We start from the raw sequence: 19,473 nt of genomic DNA on the forward strand, positions 1-19,473 counted from the left end.
TCAACCATAAGGGTTTCAGCAGGATCAATGTATATTTAGATATTGGCCTCATTGGTAGAGCTAAGCACTGCCCATGACAAATAGAGCTGTTGATATCCGGCATATGGTACGGGATCAGTCTAAGGGGAATTATTAGTTAATCTCCTTTTACTATGATTTACTAATGACATAATTGCATTGATCTTAGAAATACTCTCCCCTAAGCTTTGCAATGCAGATTCAAGCAAATTAAATATTTTATATCCGAGTTAAAAATTGAATCAAGAAGAGACTTTAGATTCATCAGTTTCGTGTTCAACAAATGTATTTTGTCAGGGCCCGGTCTGGGTCATGGTCACTAGGAGTCCCTGCTTCCCATGAGACATATTAAAGGGAGGCATAACAGGTAGATCATGAAGGGGCTATCCTGCTGGAGTAGTGAAGTACAACAATGGCAAGCCGGGCTGCTGAGGCTGCAGTTTGGGCCACTGAAACTGAGTCAGCTGTCTCGTGAGACTTGAGTAGACCAAGCCAAAGCAGCCTCTTGAAGGCGTGGCTTTATAAGCCACACCCGTTTCCTCAGCAGGATAGACTGTGCCACCAGAAAAGTCGGCCCTATTGTGCCGTGTGTAGACCCCCAATCAACAGGGTATGCCACACCATCCCTGCTCGTAATGGCAACTCAGTACTAGCTATTTCATCATTATAAATGCACATCGCGTTTTTAGAAATATATTCATTGGAACCTTATCAGATTTAGATATTTTACCAGTTCTTACCTCGTAACGTCCATTTAGACATTATATGCAACAGGAACCCAAGACTAATGTCAGAAATTAAATCTCAGAACTGGTTCGGCTTTCAGTACGGTGAAGAAAGAGGGGGGCCCAGCCAGCCTCTGATGGGATCTGGCCTCTGGCAAAGTCTTCTTCAGGCCTAGCCTGTGTCGCACTCTCGCTGCAACGTGGTCCGACACTCCTTCCGTCTCCGACAATCAGTATATCAGACTTTTCCATCCACCCTGGACAAGCAATAATGTTTTTGACTTCCTCCCTTTAAGAACAGCAGAGGGATTTCTCCCATTAGAGGGCTGTGTGGCCCACCCTCAAGTACAAGTCATCCTCATCACAACTTATTTAGACTCCTTACCACTGTCCATCGCGATCTGTAGCAGGTTGTTAAGGAGCAACTGACTTATGGCTGATAAAACACTGTTCTTTAATGTATTGTGTTTTGCATCTCTAAACTTGGTTTATCAGTTGAGAGACAAACTGCAATCCATGTTCATGGCTATCACACTAGAAAAGGCTTTTATCTCTCAACTATAACAAACAAGAATTTTGTTAGCCTTCCAGTGGTCAACTCAGACGTCACTTTCACTGCAGGAAGTGGATATATGAACCACCAAATCCAATATATTTAGCAATACAACTCTGCTTACAATAACTGTCCCTAGATTGTCAAAACACATGTTGAGTCATCCTAATCCTGGAGGCTCCAACGACACCACAAGTGGAGCGTTTGTTCTGTGTAACTGTTACAAAGTTAAAAGTACATTGTAAAATAAGTAAATCCAATAATAGTAGGTATTCTTAAGTTGGTTTATTAGACATAGTTGGTAGTAAGGAAGGCCCCACCGGGAGCAGCATCCAGCTGCTCAGCCCCACTCACTCAAACTGACCACACATTCAAAGCATGCATACACGAACAATCTAATGACATCACACACACAGGCTGAGCAGCAGAGAAGGAGAAGACCAGAATATAACACATCTCCCTCTTTTAAAACAAAGAAAAGAAAAGAAAGTAAGAGGAAATAAATACAGTATGCCCTGACGATGACAAAGTCAGGATTTCAAATAAGCAGTCAACACAAATAAATGAATGACTACAAATAAAATAATGAAATAGCAATATAGCATAATGTGGGAATAACTTGCACAAAACATGAAAAGAGTCATAATATCACCTCGCATAAAACGAATGCAAAAGACATCACATAACAAAACAACCTGACAAACTAGACCTCCCATAACCACCATCCCCCATCACAAACCAAAACCCTAAATATCACAAATCATGCCAGTTGGCCAGACTGTCACGAAAAGCAATAAACAGGAAAACAAACTAGATAAAATTGCATCCCAATAGAATAACAAAGATAGGAACAGCAGTTCTAAGCTAAGCAACACACCGCACAAAAACAGTCTACAATAGAACACAATAAGGTAGAACACACGGCATGGGCTATACCCAAAACACATATCAAAGGGGTACATAACTTCCCAACACGCTACCCGAAACACACTTAAAATAAAACACACAGCACAAGGTGCATAACTCCTAGTGCATGGGGTACATGACACCCCAACTTAATGTACTCAAATTACAACAATCCGCACGAGGTACATGACTCCCCAGCGGCTCTCTGTATAACTGAACACCTCTAACTGAATAGAGCACTTACATGGTTCAACAATATAAAACATGAATGAACAGAGAATGAACAGAACTGAGGACTCTGCAGCCCCATATAATTTAACCTGAAATAGATGGAGCACCTCAATCAATGAGCACCTATGTGGCTCCGCAAAAGATACACACTAAAAATCCAAAACTGGAAAACTACTCTTCAGAAAATTCACACTGGAATTGAACACCTCAACATTTTGAGCACTAAAAGTGGTTCAATACAATAGAAGAAACATGTAACCCCTGCACAACTCCTCACAGAAAAATGTGAACTCCTCTATTAGAATAGAGCACTAAGAAAAGTGGTTCATCAAAAACATACAGCAAAATAAATCTCACCACCTACCAATAGTAGTTCCAAAACATATAGCAGAATCACACGCTCCTACTAAGAATCACTAGAAATAATTTAAATTGAGCATCCCAACTCAAATAACGCACTCCTATGGCTCAACCAATTAAAGCCAATACTACAAAGAATGAACTCCTCAAATAAATTGAGCACAAATGTGGTTCATTACCATAAAATAAAAATCTAGCACTTCCACGACTTTGCATAGTAAAACATGACCACATCACTAGCACATTAACAAAGATCTCAGCATATAAACAGTTCATGTAGTACAGTAAATCAAATCAGTCTCTCTGAAAGTAACATGTAAACAAGCGTAAACATATCATCACAAATACACATGTGATTAGCAAATAATTCAAAACAAGAAACTAAAACAATAAAAGTAGTCACCGTTGTCACGATAAACAGCTCCACTTCTCCAGCAAGGCAGGTAAATGACATTCACAGAATTCAATCCAGAGTGTCTAAATCGAATGGATAATATTTTCATGCAGTCTTGCTATGATGAAAAATAGACACTAGATGGCGCAAATTGAAAAGAATTGAAAAATGCAGTATGTAATGTTGGAAGTTTCCGATGAAAACAGCTCCGGTGAGCGATCTGTGGAATCTCGGTCAACATGTCAAATAAAACAGTACCTTCCACATGAAGAACGCTTGGAAAATCAGCTCGATGAAACTGAGGAGACAGGAGCACAATGAAGGAAAGACTCAGTCAGTCATGCGTAATCTCGACGCTCCATGACGCTGACGTGACAGTAAAATGTAAATGTAAATGTAAATGTCGGAATTTGTAAAGCACACAGCTACCTCCACCGGAGGTGTCCCGGCGCTGTCCGTATACCGCTTAGGAACCCTTCCTGGCTTTCCTGGGAAATGTCCACTCCTGGGCTCCCCCCAGGTGCAGCCAGGCATCCCAGCGCTTTTGGGGCCGTTGTGGAGACTAAGCAAGCTATTGCCCAGAGTTGCAGCGTGGGACCCATGATCAGAACAGGCACTGAGGCGAGAATATCCAGTCAGGGGAATTAATGAGCCGGAGACCCGCCGAGGCGGGAATCGAACCCTGGTCCCTGGCCAGAGCTCTGCATCAAGGTCTGCCTGCTCTAACCATTGAGCCACACTTCTCCATTCTCATTCTCAATAATGCTTAACCCTTCGTGACGCTGACGTGACCTGAAGAGAGGTGCGGTGTGTTCATAGGTGACGACGCGCTCCACAGAATCACCGATATCGTGGTGACATTCTTCTGCGTCATCACTCAACACACAGCTGGCAAAGAGACGGGTCCTCAGCTGAACAAAACGACCGTAAAGTCCACATTTGTAAAGCGCACAATCACCCGTAAGGGTCTCTAGGCGCTGGGGGCCGTCGGGAAGATTAAGCGAGCTATTGCCCAGAGTCAGATGGTGCTGGGCTAACCTGCCGCCGGAGCCGGGGATCGAACCGTGGTCCCCAGATTCCAGCGTCAGTCGCCCTGGCCGCGGCGCCACACCTCTCCCGTTGGAGAAGACGGTGAGCAAAACACAGTATCTTACATACGGCAACAGAGTGCAGGGTCAAAACTTCCACTAAACCAGTAGTCAGCACACCGGGGTTCGATGTTGACCCCCGATAACAGCAATTAACATATGCAATCTTTTCCGCCTCACAGAAACTGCTGAAAGGTTCATACCTTCCAATTTAACATCGGGGCCCGATCTTTGCCCCTGACAACATAAATAGTCACTTTAAACTGGGACCCGATCACAACATAGCACAAAAGGCATTAAAGGTTTCCACTACTTCACGCTGACGCTCAGTCTTAACTTTGAAATTCCGACGGCCTCGTTAATAAATCTGCTATTTTAAAACTCAATAAGCCACACAAAGTCCAACGCTTGAAACATACCTTTATGGAAGTTTTCAGTAGGCTGTCAGATGTAACATGACACCGGTGGGGCATCAAAAGCGTTGCTTGTCTTCTTTTAAAAGCTTTACTTCTCATCTTTGTAGTTCCATGTTTCAAATGTAGTTCCTGCACACGTAGTTCTTTCTCCCTCGTCACCATTGTTACAAAGTTAAAAGTACATTGTAAAATAAGTAAATCCAATAATAGTAGGTATTCTTAAGTTGGTTTATTAGACATAGTTGGTAGTAAGGAAGGCCCCACCGGGAGCAGCATCCAGCTGCTCAGCCCCACTCACTCAAACTGACCACACATTCAAAGCATGCATACACGAACATTCTAATGATATCACACACACAGGCTGAGCAGCAGAGAAGGAGAAGACCAGAATATAACAGTAACATAAAACTGATAGTACACGCAATAAATTCCTTTATAATCCTTTCCACAAATCTATCCAATCTAGCCATCAAAAATCAGCCTTTATGCTGGCCTTTACTGATACAAATAGAAATGTGACACACTTGCAATGTCTCTGCTAGACGCCCCTGGTTCCTCTGGGAAAGGGATCCCTGTTGCCCTCCCCATTTATTATTTTTCTCTTTCTCCATGTTTTCTTTAGGTCAACCTTTAGTCTTGCTAACTGTCTGCAGTAAATTACCTCACACAAGAATCTGCTTTCAATATTGTAAGTTCTGCTTGGATTGTACTGACATGGGCCAAACAATTAATCTGACAATTTCAAGTGTCACCCGCACTACATACAACATACAAGCCACAAGTTTAGTTGGCATCCTAAATACAACATACTCCCTTGCTTGCAAGGATCAAACCAACATAATCAATACAATAATCACAAAAAACGGTTGCAATCATGGATTAAAACATAGTGAAATTGTGTGTGTTGGCTTCTTTAAGATATAGCCCTCAGGAAGATGGTCATGATAATTAGAGATGTTAAAAAAACATGATTTTTTGAGGTGTTTGTATACATCTATGTGAGCCAAACGATGATGCTCTCCTCCACCACTTTAAGAGGCGTAACCTATAAAAGCACATGCAATTTAGTTAAAAAAATAAAGTTAAAGGAAGTTAAGGTTGATAGGATTGTCAGTAGTAACTGCAGTTCAAAAACTCAAAAAGCATACATGTTACTAGTTAATTAACTTCACTAATCTTATCGCCAACCCCGGAGTACAAACTTTAGCTTCTCTTAACAAAGTAGTTAAGTATTGCTTTTCACATACTTGATTTAAAGGAGCTGCTCACTGCAGTGAGTATCAAGCTGCTGGCACGTGCAGAATAAACACACAGAGGAATATAAGACTATTTGATTATGCGACTGGAGTTTTTATATCAAATGTCCCTAAAGAGTTGGAGGTTAGTATTAAAATAATGGCAATCGGCAAATGAAATCACTTACAAATTTAATATTCTTTTAAAGTTGAGGTTTCCTCTTTTAACATTCAATTTTACAGCTACTAACCCAAAGTATTTTTAATAAGTAATGAGTCTGTAGATGTGTTTGAAACCTTGCTTTACATTTCATTAAAATAAAATCTGTTGGATTGTGAAAGATAAAGTAATTTTTTACATTTGTTTTTGCAGATATGGCATTTTTCCACGAATGGACCGATATTTTCAACACCATGTATCTCAGGTGTATCTGCGCAAGAAGTATTTTTTGGGTCACATGACGGATTTGTATATTGCTGCAGTTTGAGTGGCAGTTTGAAATGGAAGTTTCATACTAGTGCAAAAGTCTATGCAACACCATTTTCTTTCAGTGCCTATGATGGGACAAATGGAAGTTTTGTAGCAGTGGCCTCAACTGATGGGACGCTGTGGATCCTTGAGGCAGAGTGTGGACTATTAAGGTCTACTTACAAACTTCCAGGAGAAGTTTTTTCCTCACCTGTGATGTGTGGGACAAAGCTAATTGTTGGATGCAGAAACGATTATGTATATTGTTTGGATTTGTGCACAGTTGAAAGAAAAAACACTAGTCTGTGACAGTGTTTTATTGTATGCAGTCTGCATTTCAGAGTAAGTATTTATAGAATCAGGAGGTAGCAGCAAGAAAGAAAAGAATATAAATAGTAACGCCTTACTTGTGGAACAAATTATATTTTAATAAAGAAAAGATAACCTCTATTATTATATAAGTATTTATATTTTACTGGGTGATGATACCTGATAATACATCTTCAGGAAGGTTCGGATAGTTAACAGGTGAGATGTACAATTGGCCAGGTTACTTCTCTAAGATTTCTCTGTTGCACATTATCAACTGAATACATGCAAAACCTCCCTATTCAGGCGGAAGACTACTGATTTCACGGCACGTCTCCCACCTCCCGAATCCAGCAAGCTGAAGCCCAATTCCTCTGTGGCTGGGTCGGCTCCTCCGTTAGGGGGGTGAAGCGTCACACCACTGCTTTCAGCATTGCAAAAAATGAAAACCAAAATGATAATAACACAATGTTATTTTCATTTTATTTTTCCATGTTGAGGCAGTTTTGCGGGGCTAGGCTGTTCATAGAGCAGGCAGAGGAGTGGTTGGGACACTTCCCAAGTGTGCATGATGATTTGGCTCGCCGTCTTGGACTGACCAAACTTGCCAGGTAGGTCGCTCCCCCCCGCTACAGCTCCACCTGTGCTCTCTGAGCATCTCTGTGCCCCGCTGCTCACTTGCCTTTCGTCCCCCGTTCTTGTGTGCCCGTTTTCCCCTGTGCCCCGCTGCCCACTTGCCTTTGTCCCCCGTTCTTGTGTGCCTGTGTTCCCCTGTGCCCTGCTGCCCATTTTGCCTTCTGTGCCCCCTGTTGTGCCTGCTCTTGCTGCTCCCGTTCCTGCCGCTGCATCCCCGCGCCCATTCGCTGCCCCCTGCCACCCGCCTCCAGCCTCACAGCTGCTCCTCCCTCCCACCTCTCCTTAAGATGGAGGCCGCTGTGCGGCCGCGCCAAAGGTGCGCCTAAGGTAAGCCCATCCGCGCCCGTCCGCCCCTTGACCGCGCCCAGCACCAGAACCCCTGGCCGCCGCACCAGCCATGAAGAGCGCCTCCGATACGACGCCAGCACCCTCATCGCTCTCAACACAGGACAAACCCCCACCTGCTGCAGGGCCACCCCGTAGCGCACCCACGGTCCCTTCGCCTGCCAGAACTGCAGCTTCTCCTGCATCGAAGTCGCAGAGACACCCTCCACGACAAAACACAACCAGCTCCGTTGCATCCTGATCAACACCCGCTCCGCACGCAATCACGCCATCGAGCTCTGGGACCTACTCGACACCGCATCTCCAGATGTCGCCTTCCTGACTGAGACCTGGATAAACGAAGCCTCCTCTCCAGACATCGCCATAGCCATCCCCGACGGATACAAGATCGCCCGCAGAGACCGCACCAACGGAGTAGGAGGAGGAATCGCCATTGTCCACAAGAAGACCATCAGGGTCTCAACAAGCACTGACGACACTCTCAGCACCGCCAAACACATGCACTTCCAGATCCACAAGACCACCCTAAGAGGCACCCTCGTCTACAAACCACCCGGACTCCGACCACAATTCTGCAACGCCATTGCCGACTTCATCAGCACACACGCACTGACCTCCACCGACTATATCCTCCTCGGAGACCTGAACTTCCATCTGGAGAACTACAACGCCAGCAACTCCCCAACCCTGATAGACAGCCTCACCAACCTCGGACTGGAACAGCTCATCACGCCGCCGACCCACATTGCCGGACTCACGCTCGACGCCATCTTCTCCACAATCCCACCGACTCCTTCAGCCACCTCTCCGAACCCACCTGGACCGACCACTAATGCATCCTCTTCACCTTCGGGAAACCCTTCGCACATCACCGCACCGTACAGATCCCCCGTCGCTGCTGGGGCAAAATCACTGAAGTACAACTACAGACATACCTCGCACTCAACCCACCGACCAACCCCGACGATGGTGCGCGCACCCTCAGACGATGGATTGACGACTGCGCCAACACCTTAGCCCCGCTGAAAAAACAAACCCTCAAAGACACCAGCAAGAGAGCCAACTGGTTCACCCCGGAACTCATAGCGTCAAAGCGCACCTGCCGGAAGTTGGAGAACATATGGCACAGCGAGAAGTCGCCGGGCAGCCGCACAGCCCACAAAGACGCCATCTGCAACCACCACCACCTGATCAGGACCGCCTAGAGGACCTCCTTCAAAGACCGCCTCAACAACAATGCACACAACATCAAGGAGCTCTTTAATGTCGTGAATTAACTTCCCAGCCCCAGCTCCAACGACATCCTGCCGTCGCAAGCCCTGTGCGACTCTATCGCCACCTTCTTCCACCGCAAGATCGCCAACGTCCACAATAGCTTCAACCCCCGGACGGCCCTAACAGGACCCAACACACCAGAACCACCACACACCACCAACCACGACCCCCTGACAACCTGGGCCAACGTGAGCATCAAAGACACAATTAAGACCATGGGCACAATCCACTCCGGCTCGCCGTCTGACCCTCTTCCACACCACATCTTCAACAAAGCCGGCAGCTCCATCGCACCGCACCTGCGCAACATCATCAACCTCTCCTTCAAGACCGTGACCTTCCCTGAAAGCTGGAAACACGCCGAGATCAAACCCTACTGAAGAAACCCAAGGCAGACCCGAGCGAACTGAAAAACCTCCGGCCCATCTCCCTGCTTCCGTTCCCAGCTAAGGTCATCGAGAAGATAGTCAACATCCAGCTCACCCGCTACCTCGAAGACAACAGCATCCTGGACCCCTCCCAGTCAGGATTCTGCAGCAACCACAGCACCGAGACCACCTTCATCGCCACCACAGACGACATCAGGATCCTACTGGACAACGGCGAGGCGGCGGCCCTCATCCTTCTGGACCTCTCCGCCGCCTTCGACTCCATCTGCCACCGCACACTACGCACATGACTCCACGACGCAGGGATCCGAGACAAGGCCCTGGACTGGACCTCCTCTTTCCTCTCCGGCAGAACCTAGAGAGTCCGTCTCCCCCCGTTCCAATCCGAAGCCTCCGAGATCAACTGCGGCGTCCTGCAGGGATCCTCCCTCAGCTTGACGCTGTTCAACGTCTACATGGCGCCTCTCGCACGCATCAAGACCTCAACATAATCTCCTACGCCGACAACACGCAACTGATCCTCTCCCTCACCAAGGACCCCCTCACCGCCAAATACAACCTCCACCAGGGAATGAAGGTCATTGCCTCCTGGATGGAGGATGGCCTTTACATATAATATAAGCATATGTTTTTATCCTGATAAAACGGTGGCTCCAACGAAAGTCTATTGTTCCTGCACTTATATACAGGGGATTTCAATCTATGGGCTATCTTCAAGATCCCATCCTTTTATGTTCATGATACAAACCTGAGGAAAAGAATAAAAAAACTCAGCGTTTTTTATAATAGAGAAAACTATCTAGAAAACTGTCCTGAAGAAGGTGAACATCAACTAAATCACTGAAACGCCACGTCAACTTTTGTTTTCTAAAAATATTGTAATGAAATGTTTTTATGTACCTATGTTTTTAACTTTTTGATTGTAATAAATGTATGAAAAAATGTTTTAATAACAATTCTCTTGGTTCTGTGGATTACTTATGTGTTGTGTTTTGCTGACACGCCTTAGAAATATCTTGTGTTTGTTGTGTGACAAATATTGAATGACAATAGATATTGCCAGAAAACCTGATAGCATATTTTGTGGACTTTGAGGCATCCTAGTTGGGACACTGTTTGTACGCCTTCATCTAACGGGGCCTGGTCTTGTGTAACTCGAAGTATGCACTGCCAGTAACCTGCCCCCGCAGACCAGTGCATAACACTTGAATCACGCTCTCTTTGCCCTGCCAAGCGCTTGATCCGTGCTACAGACAAGGAAAAACAAACGTACATTTGCGTTTCTAATATCCGATCCTGCTGCACCCGACTTGCAAATCCCATACATGACCGTTACCTGATTCAGAACCCAATGGAAGTCAATTGGGGAAATACATACTCCCGATTTTTTTATAGGAAGCTCCCACTTGTCTCTTCTAAAATGTTGGAATGTTTGTCAGCTGTAACCGTGTAACAGAAGAAGTATGTTGTGTGTGCTCTGCTCCTCTGATACTGGCAGGAGCGTAACTTCAGGAGGGGTGTTTCGGGTGTTACCCCCACCCACTAATAAATGTAGTCTCGGATAAATAGTTGGGTGAAGGTGCTTTCAGTCAGCTATTGTGAGATGTCTGTCGAATTTCAGCAGGAATCTTTACATACACAGAAACAAAATCACTCACACTCTTATGTTTGAAAGTTCTCAAAAAGATTGGTTATTTTACAAAATATTGTGTTTTATCTTTTAGTACTTCTACCAATCCGCATTCCTCTCCCTTTCCACTGCCCCTTAGGCCCCTTTCATACATCTGACTTGCATTATGTGTTCAAATTTTATATTCCAAACTGATTGTCGAGAAAATCTGAAACTCCCCCCCCCCCCAACGCCTCCCCCCCAATTTTACTGACTGAGCTACGTCCCTGGCTACTGGACTATACCATTTCTTACCTAAGCAGATAACAAATAACATTTCTCCCCACTCTCCTACAAGGCAATATCGATCAGAAGCTGTCACATGGAGAGAGCTGGATGGGTCTAAAACCCTATAAACTATTTCGGCCAGAACTAACTTTTGATTGATTTCATGCATTTAGTGCAGTATACCTATTACCAGGTATTGACATGCTGAAGGTAAGGCTGATTATAAACCCTATAATAACCAGGGCGTAGCAGAATCCAACCTGGGACGAATTACTCTTCTCTAATGGTGGAGAATTCTAAACGTTCCAAACCTGAGCCAGCCGCACCGTAAATGACCTGCCTTACTGAGGAAATGTTTCCTTAACTGCACGTTTACAGGGCATTCACACTACTCCGTTTGGTCTAAAGCCTAAGGTGCACCTACCACCTTGTCTTAGCTTAAATTTTAGCTTTACGTCTTTCTTTGCACGTGATTGCATTCACTGTAATGTGCTGAGTATGTGTTTCATAAATATATATTATTCATAAAGTCTGATTGTTTTATTCTGAAACGCCTTATGTACGCCAGTAGGGAGTAGTTCAGCCCCTCCAATTTACTGGGAAGAGTTTTTACATTGTTGGTCATGGACTGTGGATTTAGCAGGTAATGGGACGACCACACTGGTGGGTATAGTACAATGTTGTGTGGCGTAGGAAAGAGGATTCTCTGTTTTTGATGGACTGCCTGTGGCTTCTGAGCAGTCCCATTTGTTTTGCAGTCACATTCAGTCGCCCATTGCACTCCTGCTTCTTTTTCAAATCTTCGTACTTTATAGCACTGTGGCACACATTTACAAAGGCCTGCACGTTACTTCACTCACCTACCTCCAGCCCTCCTAGTGAAAACATTTAACTCCTACTGGTCGGGGCACAGTGTTCAGGAAAAGGTTCTAAGCTCTTTTTAACAGCTTTCATTGGTGTACATGGAAATATTATTGACATATCGATGCAACATAATCAGACAGCAATGTTACATAGTCAAGTAATAATTTCCCCTCTGTCAAAGACCTATGAGGGTGCAGTCTTGTGGCACGTACGTTTTAGTATGTAACACAAAGAAACCCCAGTATTAACCACCATACTCCCCCCATCGGTGCTAGATATAACAGTAATAAGATAGTATTCACGACCACCAAACCTGTAGAGAAGGATAGCGGAACCACCATGGATTTAGGTGACGTACTTATCGGAGACCCGATCCACTAACTAATTGACCCAGTAAGGGCCTATGAGCAGAGACGCTTTAAGGCATGGGCAAAGTGGGTTTGGCCCAGGGCCCCAGTCTTTCAAGGGGCCCCCTGATAGAGCCAGCTTTGTTCTGCAGAGAGACTTGCCCTGATCATTTTGAATCATTCTTTAACCGATTATTATAAGTAGCATTTTCCTTTCATTTATTTTTAATGTGAGTAATGTGTGTGAGTCTTTTACAGATTTTTGGCAGATAAATGTTGTGTTTATGTTTCATGCCACGTCCATAAAAAAGTTTCTTTTAGATCCAAACAGGATCTCGCATATGAGAAATGGGAGGATGTCATGGAGATTATTTGCAGTAATATTAGCAAACACATCACTATCTCTGAATATCATAGAATTTGGAAAAGTGTAACTGTTCATTGTCAGTTCCCTGGCCAAAGAGACCATGGGGCCCATTAGGATGGCGGGCGGATCACCCCCGCCGGGCCGGCGGTAGCCACCGCTCGCCGGCGGGAGCGATCGGCCCGCCATCTATTCCTGATTGACCCCTCGCCATATTAGCATGGCTGGGGGGCCGCGGCGGATGGAAAGACAGTCTGCTGGTTTTCCGTCAGTCGACTCATCGACCGAACGGAAAAGGGGCATAATACCATCCATATTATGACGCAGGAGGAGATTGGCCTTTCCATGGCGGCGTTGCCGCCATGGAAAGGCATGCAGTGTTTTGTGTTGGGGGCCCGTTGCGGGCCCCTGGGGTGTTTGGGTGGGGGGGTCTCTTGGGGAGTACCCCCTACATTAACATGCACAAGGTGGCAGCACCGCGCGGTGCCTGTCACATCGTGCATGCAAATGCACAACATGCATTTTTCACATTGCGGCGGGTGCTGCTCACAGCACCACCCGCCACGATGTGAAAAATGCGGGATGCGACCGCCATGGTGGTGTTCACATCCTGATTGGCATGGCGGGACCGCCGCACCTATGGCGGGAGGTCCCTTTTGCCGTCGCGGTGGCAGGCGGACACAGGGGCCCACAAAATACACTTGCCTAGTGCCCCCAAAATCCTTAAGATATCCCTCCCTATGAGTTCAACCCAGCAATCACGGTACAACAAGTAAGACAGCAAATTTTGTGTTCAACAGGGGCACTTCAAGGTGGGTGGGTATTGTCTTTGGTTATGCATTTAAATCGCCTGAGAATCATGTCCCATGCTTTTGAAATAAAATATTTCCTTAGGCCTGCTTGTTCCTCCCTATGTAGTAACATGCTATCAGCCTGGCCCCATGTGATCAGCATTTGTAGCCAAGTAGTGCAGGTGGGCTATTGTGTTTCCACTGTATAGTCATGGTACATTTAGCTACTAAAGTCAAAGTCAAAGATGCTTTATTCGGTTTGTTAATAACACAACCATATAGCAACAGACATAAAAAAAAGGGAATTTTTACACATATTAGAACAGCTAAAGAAAAGGGAAGTGACAAATAATGGGATTGCACAAAAAAATAAAAACATCTGGCAAAAATAATAATACAGAGTTATGAAGTCATCTATAAAAATACACTTAGCTGTGATAAATAATTATACGACCATCGAAGATGTGCAAATATGCAGTTAAAGTGCTAAGTATCATCTTTGTGTTAGTGTATACGCAAATAGATAGATAATTTCTATAGGAAATTCTACAACATTCTTCCTAAAGTGCAATATGCATATAGCAACGTCTAATCAGGCTATTCACAAGGAATAATTATGACAAAAGTGCGGGTGCAGGATCATTCCAATAGTGAATATTGTATCTTAGCAGCGGTACTCAAACATATGTGTGCAAATTAGCATGATAATACATGATGTCAGCACATCCTGTTATAAAGTGCATAGTACATTTAGCAGCTTACAAAGTTCATACAATAATTGATTTTCTAGCAGAAATACATTTTAAAATATAACTTGCCACATAAAAACATACATCTGGAGACTCAAGATTAAACACTAATTTCATTGCTGTTTGTAAATGGTGTGTATCATATTTTAAAAAGATGGGTTTCAAGTAATATTTCCTAAAAGAAGTATAAAAAGTACAAAATAGCATAAAGTGACATACGTTCTGTTTTGATTTGCCATCACATGGGCACAGGCACGTTCCGGGTTGTTTAGGCACAGGGAAGGCCACAAGATGATGTACAATTCCTAAACGGAGACGACTTAACACAAATCGGTGTGAAGGAATACTAACTATTGCAAGATAACATTTAAAACCTTCATTAGTGTTGTATTGTTCATAGAGATTGAATGTACTTTGTTTCTTATATTTTTCCATTCTAGTCTCTGCTGAATATTTCAAAAAGGACATCTTCAACTCCCGTTTTGATAAAATAGAATCCATGTTAGAATCTTTAAAAATATCCAGACCATACAATGTTTTATACCAATGATTTATGTGGTTCAACCAGGGAATTTTTGATCGATGGTCAAGATTAATACAATCAGTTATTACATCCTGTGTAAACTTTGTCTCCTCCTTAGCCCAAATTGAGCGCCATAAGGACAGGGGACGGAGTGCAATTAGGTCTTTAACATAATACAGGTCTGATTCCTTATGTAATAACTCCGTTGAGGCCGTAGCTGGGGCACTGATTAGTCTTTTTAAAAACGCATTTTCCTTCCCTTGAACAGTATTGGCATTCTGTTCATCATACCCCCAGACTCCAGCCCCATATATGGCTGACGAAATGCATCTGGCATTAAAAAGGGTCAACATATCAGGAATTCTGCGATCCCCTAGTTTCGCAGCAAATCTAAAAATACAGTTGGTATTCCTGGCCATTTTAAAAAGGACACTTTTTTTGTTCGTTAATCCATTTCCCGTCTCCTGAGAAGGTAATACCTAGGTAACAGAAACTGTTAACACTTTCTAATTTCCCCCCTTCTAAGAAAAAAGGCTTATGTTTTCTTTGTTTCTTACCACACACCATGGTAACTGTCTTCCCTTTATTAATTTTCAGTCTCCTGTTTTCTATAAATACGTGGAATTGGTTAATTAAGTGTTGCAGTCCATTGTGAGTCCTAGAAAGGAGGACCGCGTCATCCGCGTATAAAAGGATTGGGATGGGGTTACCTTTTATAGTTGGTGCATCTACATTTGTCATTCTTAAAGTTGTGTCAACATAGTTAATAAATAAGGAAAATAATAAGGGGGCGAGTACGCATCCTTGACGGATGCCCCTCTTAACATCAAAGAAAGGGGTGCATTCACCATCTGTTCCAAACCTTACTTTGCTTGTTAGGTTATTATACAAGCGGGCAAGCAAATGTATGATTTCAGTAGGGGCGCCCATTGCCAATAGTGTGGGCCAGAGCAATGCGTGTTCCACCAGGTCGAACGCGGAACTCAAGTCGGCAAAGCATAGGTAAAGATTACCAGGTTTAGCTTTGGTATACTTGCCGACTATGAGTTCCAGGTTCACGCACTGCTCCATTGTTCCTATTCCCCTACGAAATCCATACTGCACAGGGGACAAGATATTGTTCTCCTCGGTCCAGGCTTCCAGTCTCACTAATAGTACTCGACTAAGGATTTTGACTGTCGAGTCTAGAAGCGAGATTGGCCGATAATTCCTTGCTTCTGATCTGGAACCTTTTTTATAATGATATCTCATGTTTATAAAAGTCCATGGGTACCCCATCGGGCCCTGGTGCTTTACCCCCCTTACTATTTTTAATTGCATCTGTCACTTCATTTAATGTTAAAAACAGCTGCATTTTCTTCCATTTAAAACATATAATAGACCCATCTGGATTAAGATCAGATTTAAAAATCTCTGAAAAGTGTGCAATCCATGCAAGACAACTAACGTGGGAACTGACCTCTGGAATATTTTCATTCTTTAGAAATGGGCCATTTATAGTATCCCAGAACAATTTATGGTTTTTGGTTACAACAGCCATATCAAGCTTGTTCCACGCTTCATTCTGTAACTCCCTTTTCCTAGTTGACAACGCCATTTTATAATTATTACGTTCTTCTCTAACTATATCTTTATCTCTAGGTTTAACATCAAGTACACTTTTCAATCTTTTCAAAGTCATAGCACATTGTTTGTCAAACCAAACAGTTTTTTCCCTTTTAGTCCCTCTATTTCTTCTTAACAAGGTATTTTCAACTGTACATGTGATTTTCATAAAATTTGAGAGAACGGCTGTTGCTATCACATTCGGTGCAAGACAATAATCAACCTCTCTAGTACATTTGCATAAAACATCCTTCATTAACTTGTCTGGGTCAATTTTGGCCCATTTAATTCTCGTGCCATTTGGTCTTACAGCGGAAATCCCATGAACAGATCTACCATGCACAACAGTTTTTGGGCCCCAGCCCATTAACTCCACTGAAATACTGTTGTGATCACTCACAGGCTGCACTGTTACCCAGACATTCGAAAAAATCGAACCACTAGACAATAAAATATGATCGATATTAGAATGGGCATCTCTCCCCCTGAATGTTGGGCACATTTCGTTGTTTTTGTTTTTTGTACATTCAAGTAATTCCATATTGAATTTGGCTATTGAGTTGTTCAGTGCGCTGCCATAATTACTATGCGGGAAATGATTAATGTAAACACTATCACCCCCTGCATAATCTTCGTGGTGCCCGCAAAATCCCTTCCGGGCATGTCTACAGGCTTGAATGTTAAAATCGCCTGTCCACAGTATTACAAAGTTATTCTTAGTAAGGGTAATTGCAGCTTCGATAGCACAATCCACCTCAGGGACAATCTTATCTCTCTTAGTGCCCACAATGTTGTTATAAAAATTTACAATAATTAAGTCCCTGCCATGGCTATGTATTAATCGCAATACTGATGCATGCTGGCAAACTACTGTGTTTCCCCCGACAATAAATTCCGTTAGTTTAATAGAAACCAAAGTCAGTAGACCACCCTTAGCTCTACCAGCATTGGATGCCACTGCTGCCACACTATGGGAGGCATAGCCTTCAACCTCTATTGGTTCTGTATGCCAAGTTTCTTGTAGACAAATAATGTCATAGCCACACGTAATGAAGTTATCCCAGAACGGGGTACATAGTTTGGAAACAATTCCCGCTATATTCCAGGTGACAATTAGAAGGGAGTCAGTGCAACTCGTACCTACACGTTCTGGATTATTAGACAAAAGTGATACTTCCTGCCTTATAAACAAACTATCATTTTCGTTAACAATTGCAGCAATTATATTGTCTTTTATAACATTATCTGTAATATTTCCTGTACATAGCACATTTTCTGACAATAATGGATGTGGCTCAGTTATGGTTTGTAAACAAATTTCGTTGCCCGTCTCCTTTTCTAATGTTACTATAACATCCATTTCAGTACTACCAGAGTGTTGGGTCAAAGATAAATTAGCCAGTCAATCGTTCTCCTCAAGTGAGTTCAACAACTGAAATCTATTGGAAGTTGGGACCAGAAAGTTGTCATATAGATTGGGGAATAAAGGAAGACAGGTGGGTACAACATTAGGATACTTTACAGTAGCCATTCTTGGATGTTGGAAGTTATTTGTAATAATTTGTCTTCCTGCCAGGTTCCTATAGAAATAGTCTAATGGGAACAGCGTGATGTTAAATTCGTGGCTTGATGGCATAGGTGCGTGTAAGATCGAATCTCTAGCCCATTCTGTAGTCCTAAAATTTATGATTATACAATCCCCACCTATCTCCTTTTTATTTGGGCCCACCCAACCTACCCTCTGTGTGGTTATGATCTCATCTGCACCTCGTGTTGGGAAACCACAATTTTTCACTAACCAATGTAAGGTTTTATTTTTTAGGGTTTCTTGATTTTCAAACTGGTTGGGCAACAGCTTCGGGACATTCGCAAGTATTGCTACGAATGGTCTACAGTCAGGTGGCAAATTAATAGTAGCTGGGATAACGTTATTAATATGACGCCTCGGTGCAGGTAGGCTCTGTTTATTGTGTATCGGATCATTGATGTTTCTTTGACCCCTAACTGCATTTTGCCCACTCGTTGTCTTTATCATTGTCTTAGGGGTGGTAAATGTTGACCTCTGACTACCACGTGTAGAAGAAAGCACCGGATTTGCAGCCACAATGGGCACTTTTGGGATATAATTTACTGTCTTTAATTTAGTTGTGCTAGGATTCCCAATGTCTACATTAGTTATATGGGGACCTGCCTGCGTGCCCAATTGTTCTAGGATATCCAGATTAGCTATGCCCAGTTTTTCCAGATTCTCTATTTTTTTACTTAGAGTTTCTAGAGTTGCCATCACGGGTGCAATATAGGTTTTTATCGCTTCCTCGAAGCATGCTGTAAGTACCTTGACATTTGTTGGCGGTAGAGTTTCCAACTGTATATCACCCTCTCTTTTATTGGTTTCTAAAGTTTGTAGAACCCTCTTTTTTCTTCTTACGTACATTCTTGGCTGTTTATTAGGTATTATTCTCTTACGACCTTGGGTAATCTTCCTTTTGGGGGGTATAGAGTCACAGTCAGTTTCAGTATTTGATAAACTGATATCACTGATTTGTACAGTTGGAATGACAGTGTTAGTATCATGGCCTTCCAAGTCTGTAACATTTATCGGCATATCACTATAAGTTTGGGGCTGTGGCAATATACTGGCTGATAAGTCAGGTGTTATTGACAGTCTACATTCCCTAGTGCACGTAACGGTAGGTATTAAAGGTTGAAATACATCTGGTTGACTTAAATCATACCTTGGCAAACCTGCAAATGATTCCAACAAAAGTGAATCATGGGACATAGTTGTTTCATTTGTAACGCTAACATGTGTATTAACAATTGTTGGTGTTTGACTTATTAGACACATACTCGCCGGCAAAGAAAGTCTTCTTTCCGTATTTTCGATAGCGTTAACAACTACTCCAATGGTTTGTTGCAACATCCTATCTATTGCAGTTAAAGTGGGTAGGGGAGTTGGCACCAGAGTTTGTTTCCTTGTAGTT

The 19,473-nt window shown here is 43.4% G+C and overlaps 1 protein-coding gene across 1 annotated transcript in view; it reads left to right on the forward strand.

Annotated features, from left to right (window-relative positions):
* The window catches only part of AASDH (aminoadipate-semialdehyde dehydrogenase), a 550,271-nt gene extending 539,966 nt beyond the window's left edge, over positions 1-10,305 (forward strand). Inside the window, exon 15 of the mRNA XM_078678161.1 lies at positions 6,300-10,305. Coding sequence (XP_078534287.1) covers positions 6,300-6,704 — 405 coding nt within the window. The 3' untranslated portion in view covers positions 6,705-10,305. The remainder of the gene's footprint in view (positions 1-6,299) is intronic.
* The last annotated feature ends 9,168 nt before the right edge of the window (positions 10,306-19,473 follow it).

Source organism: Lissotriton helveticus, chromosome 2_2 (assembly GCF_964261635.1).
Source record: "Lissotriton helveticus chromosome 2_2, aLisHel1.1, whole genome shotgun sequence".
NCBI lineage: Eukaryota > Metazoa > Chordata > Amphibia > Caudata > Salamandridae > Lissotriton > Lissotriton helveticus.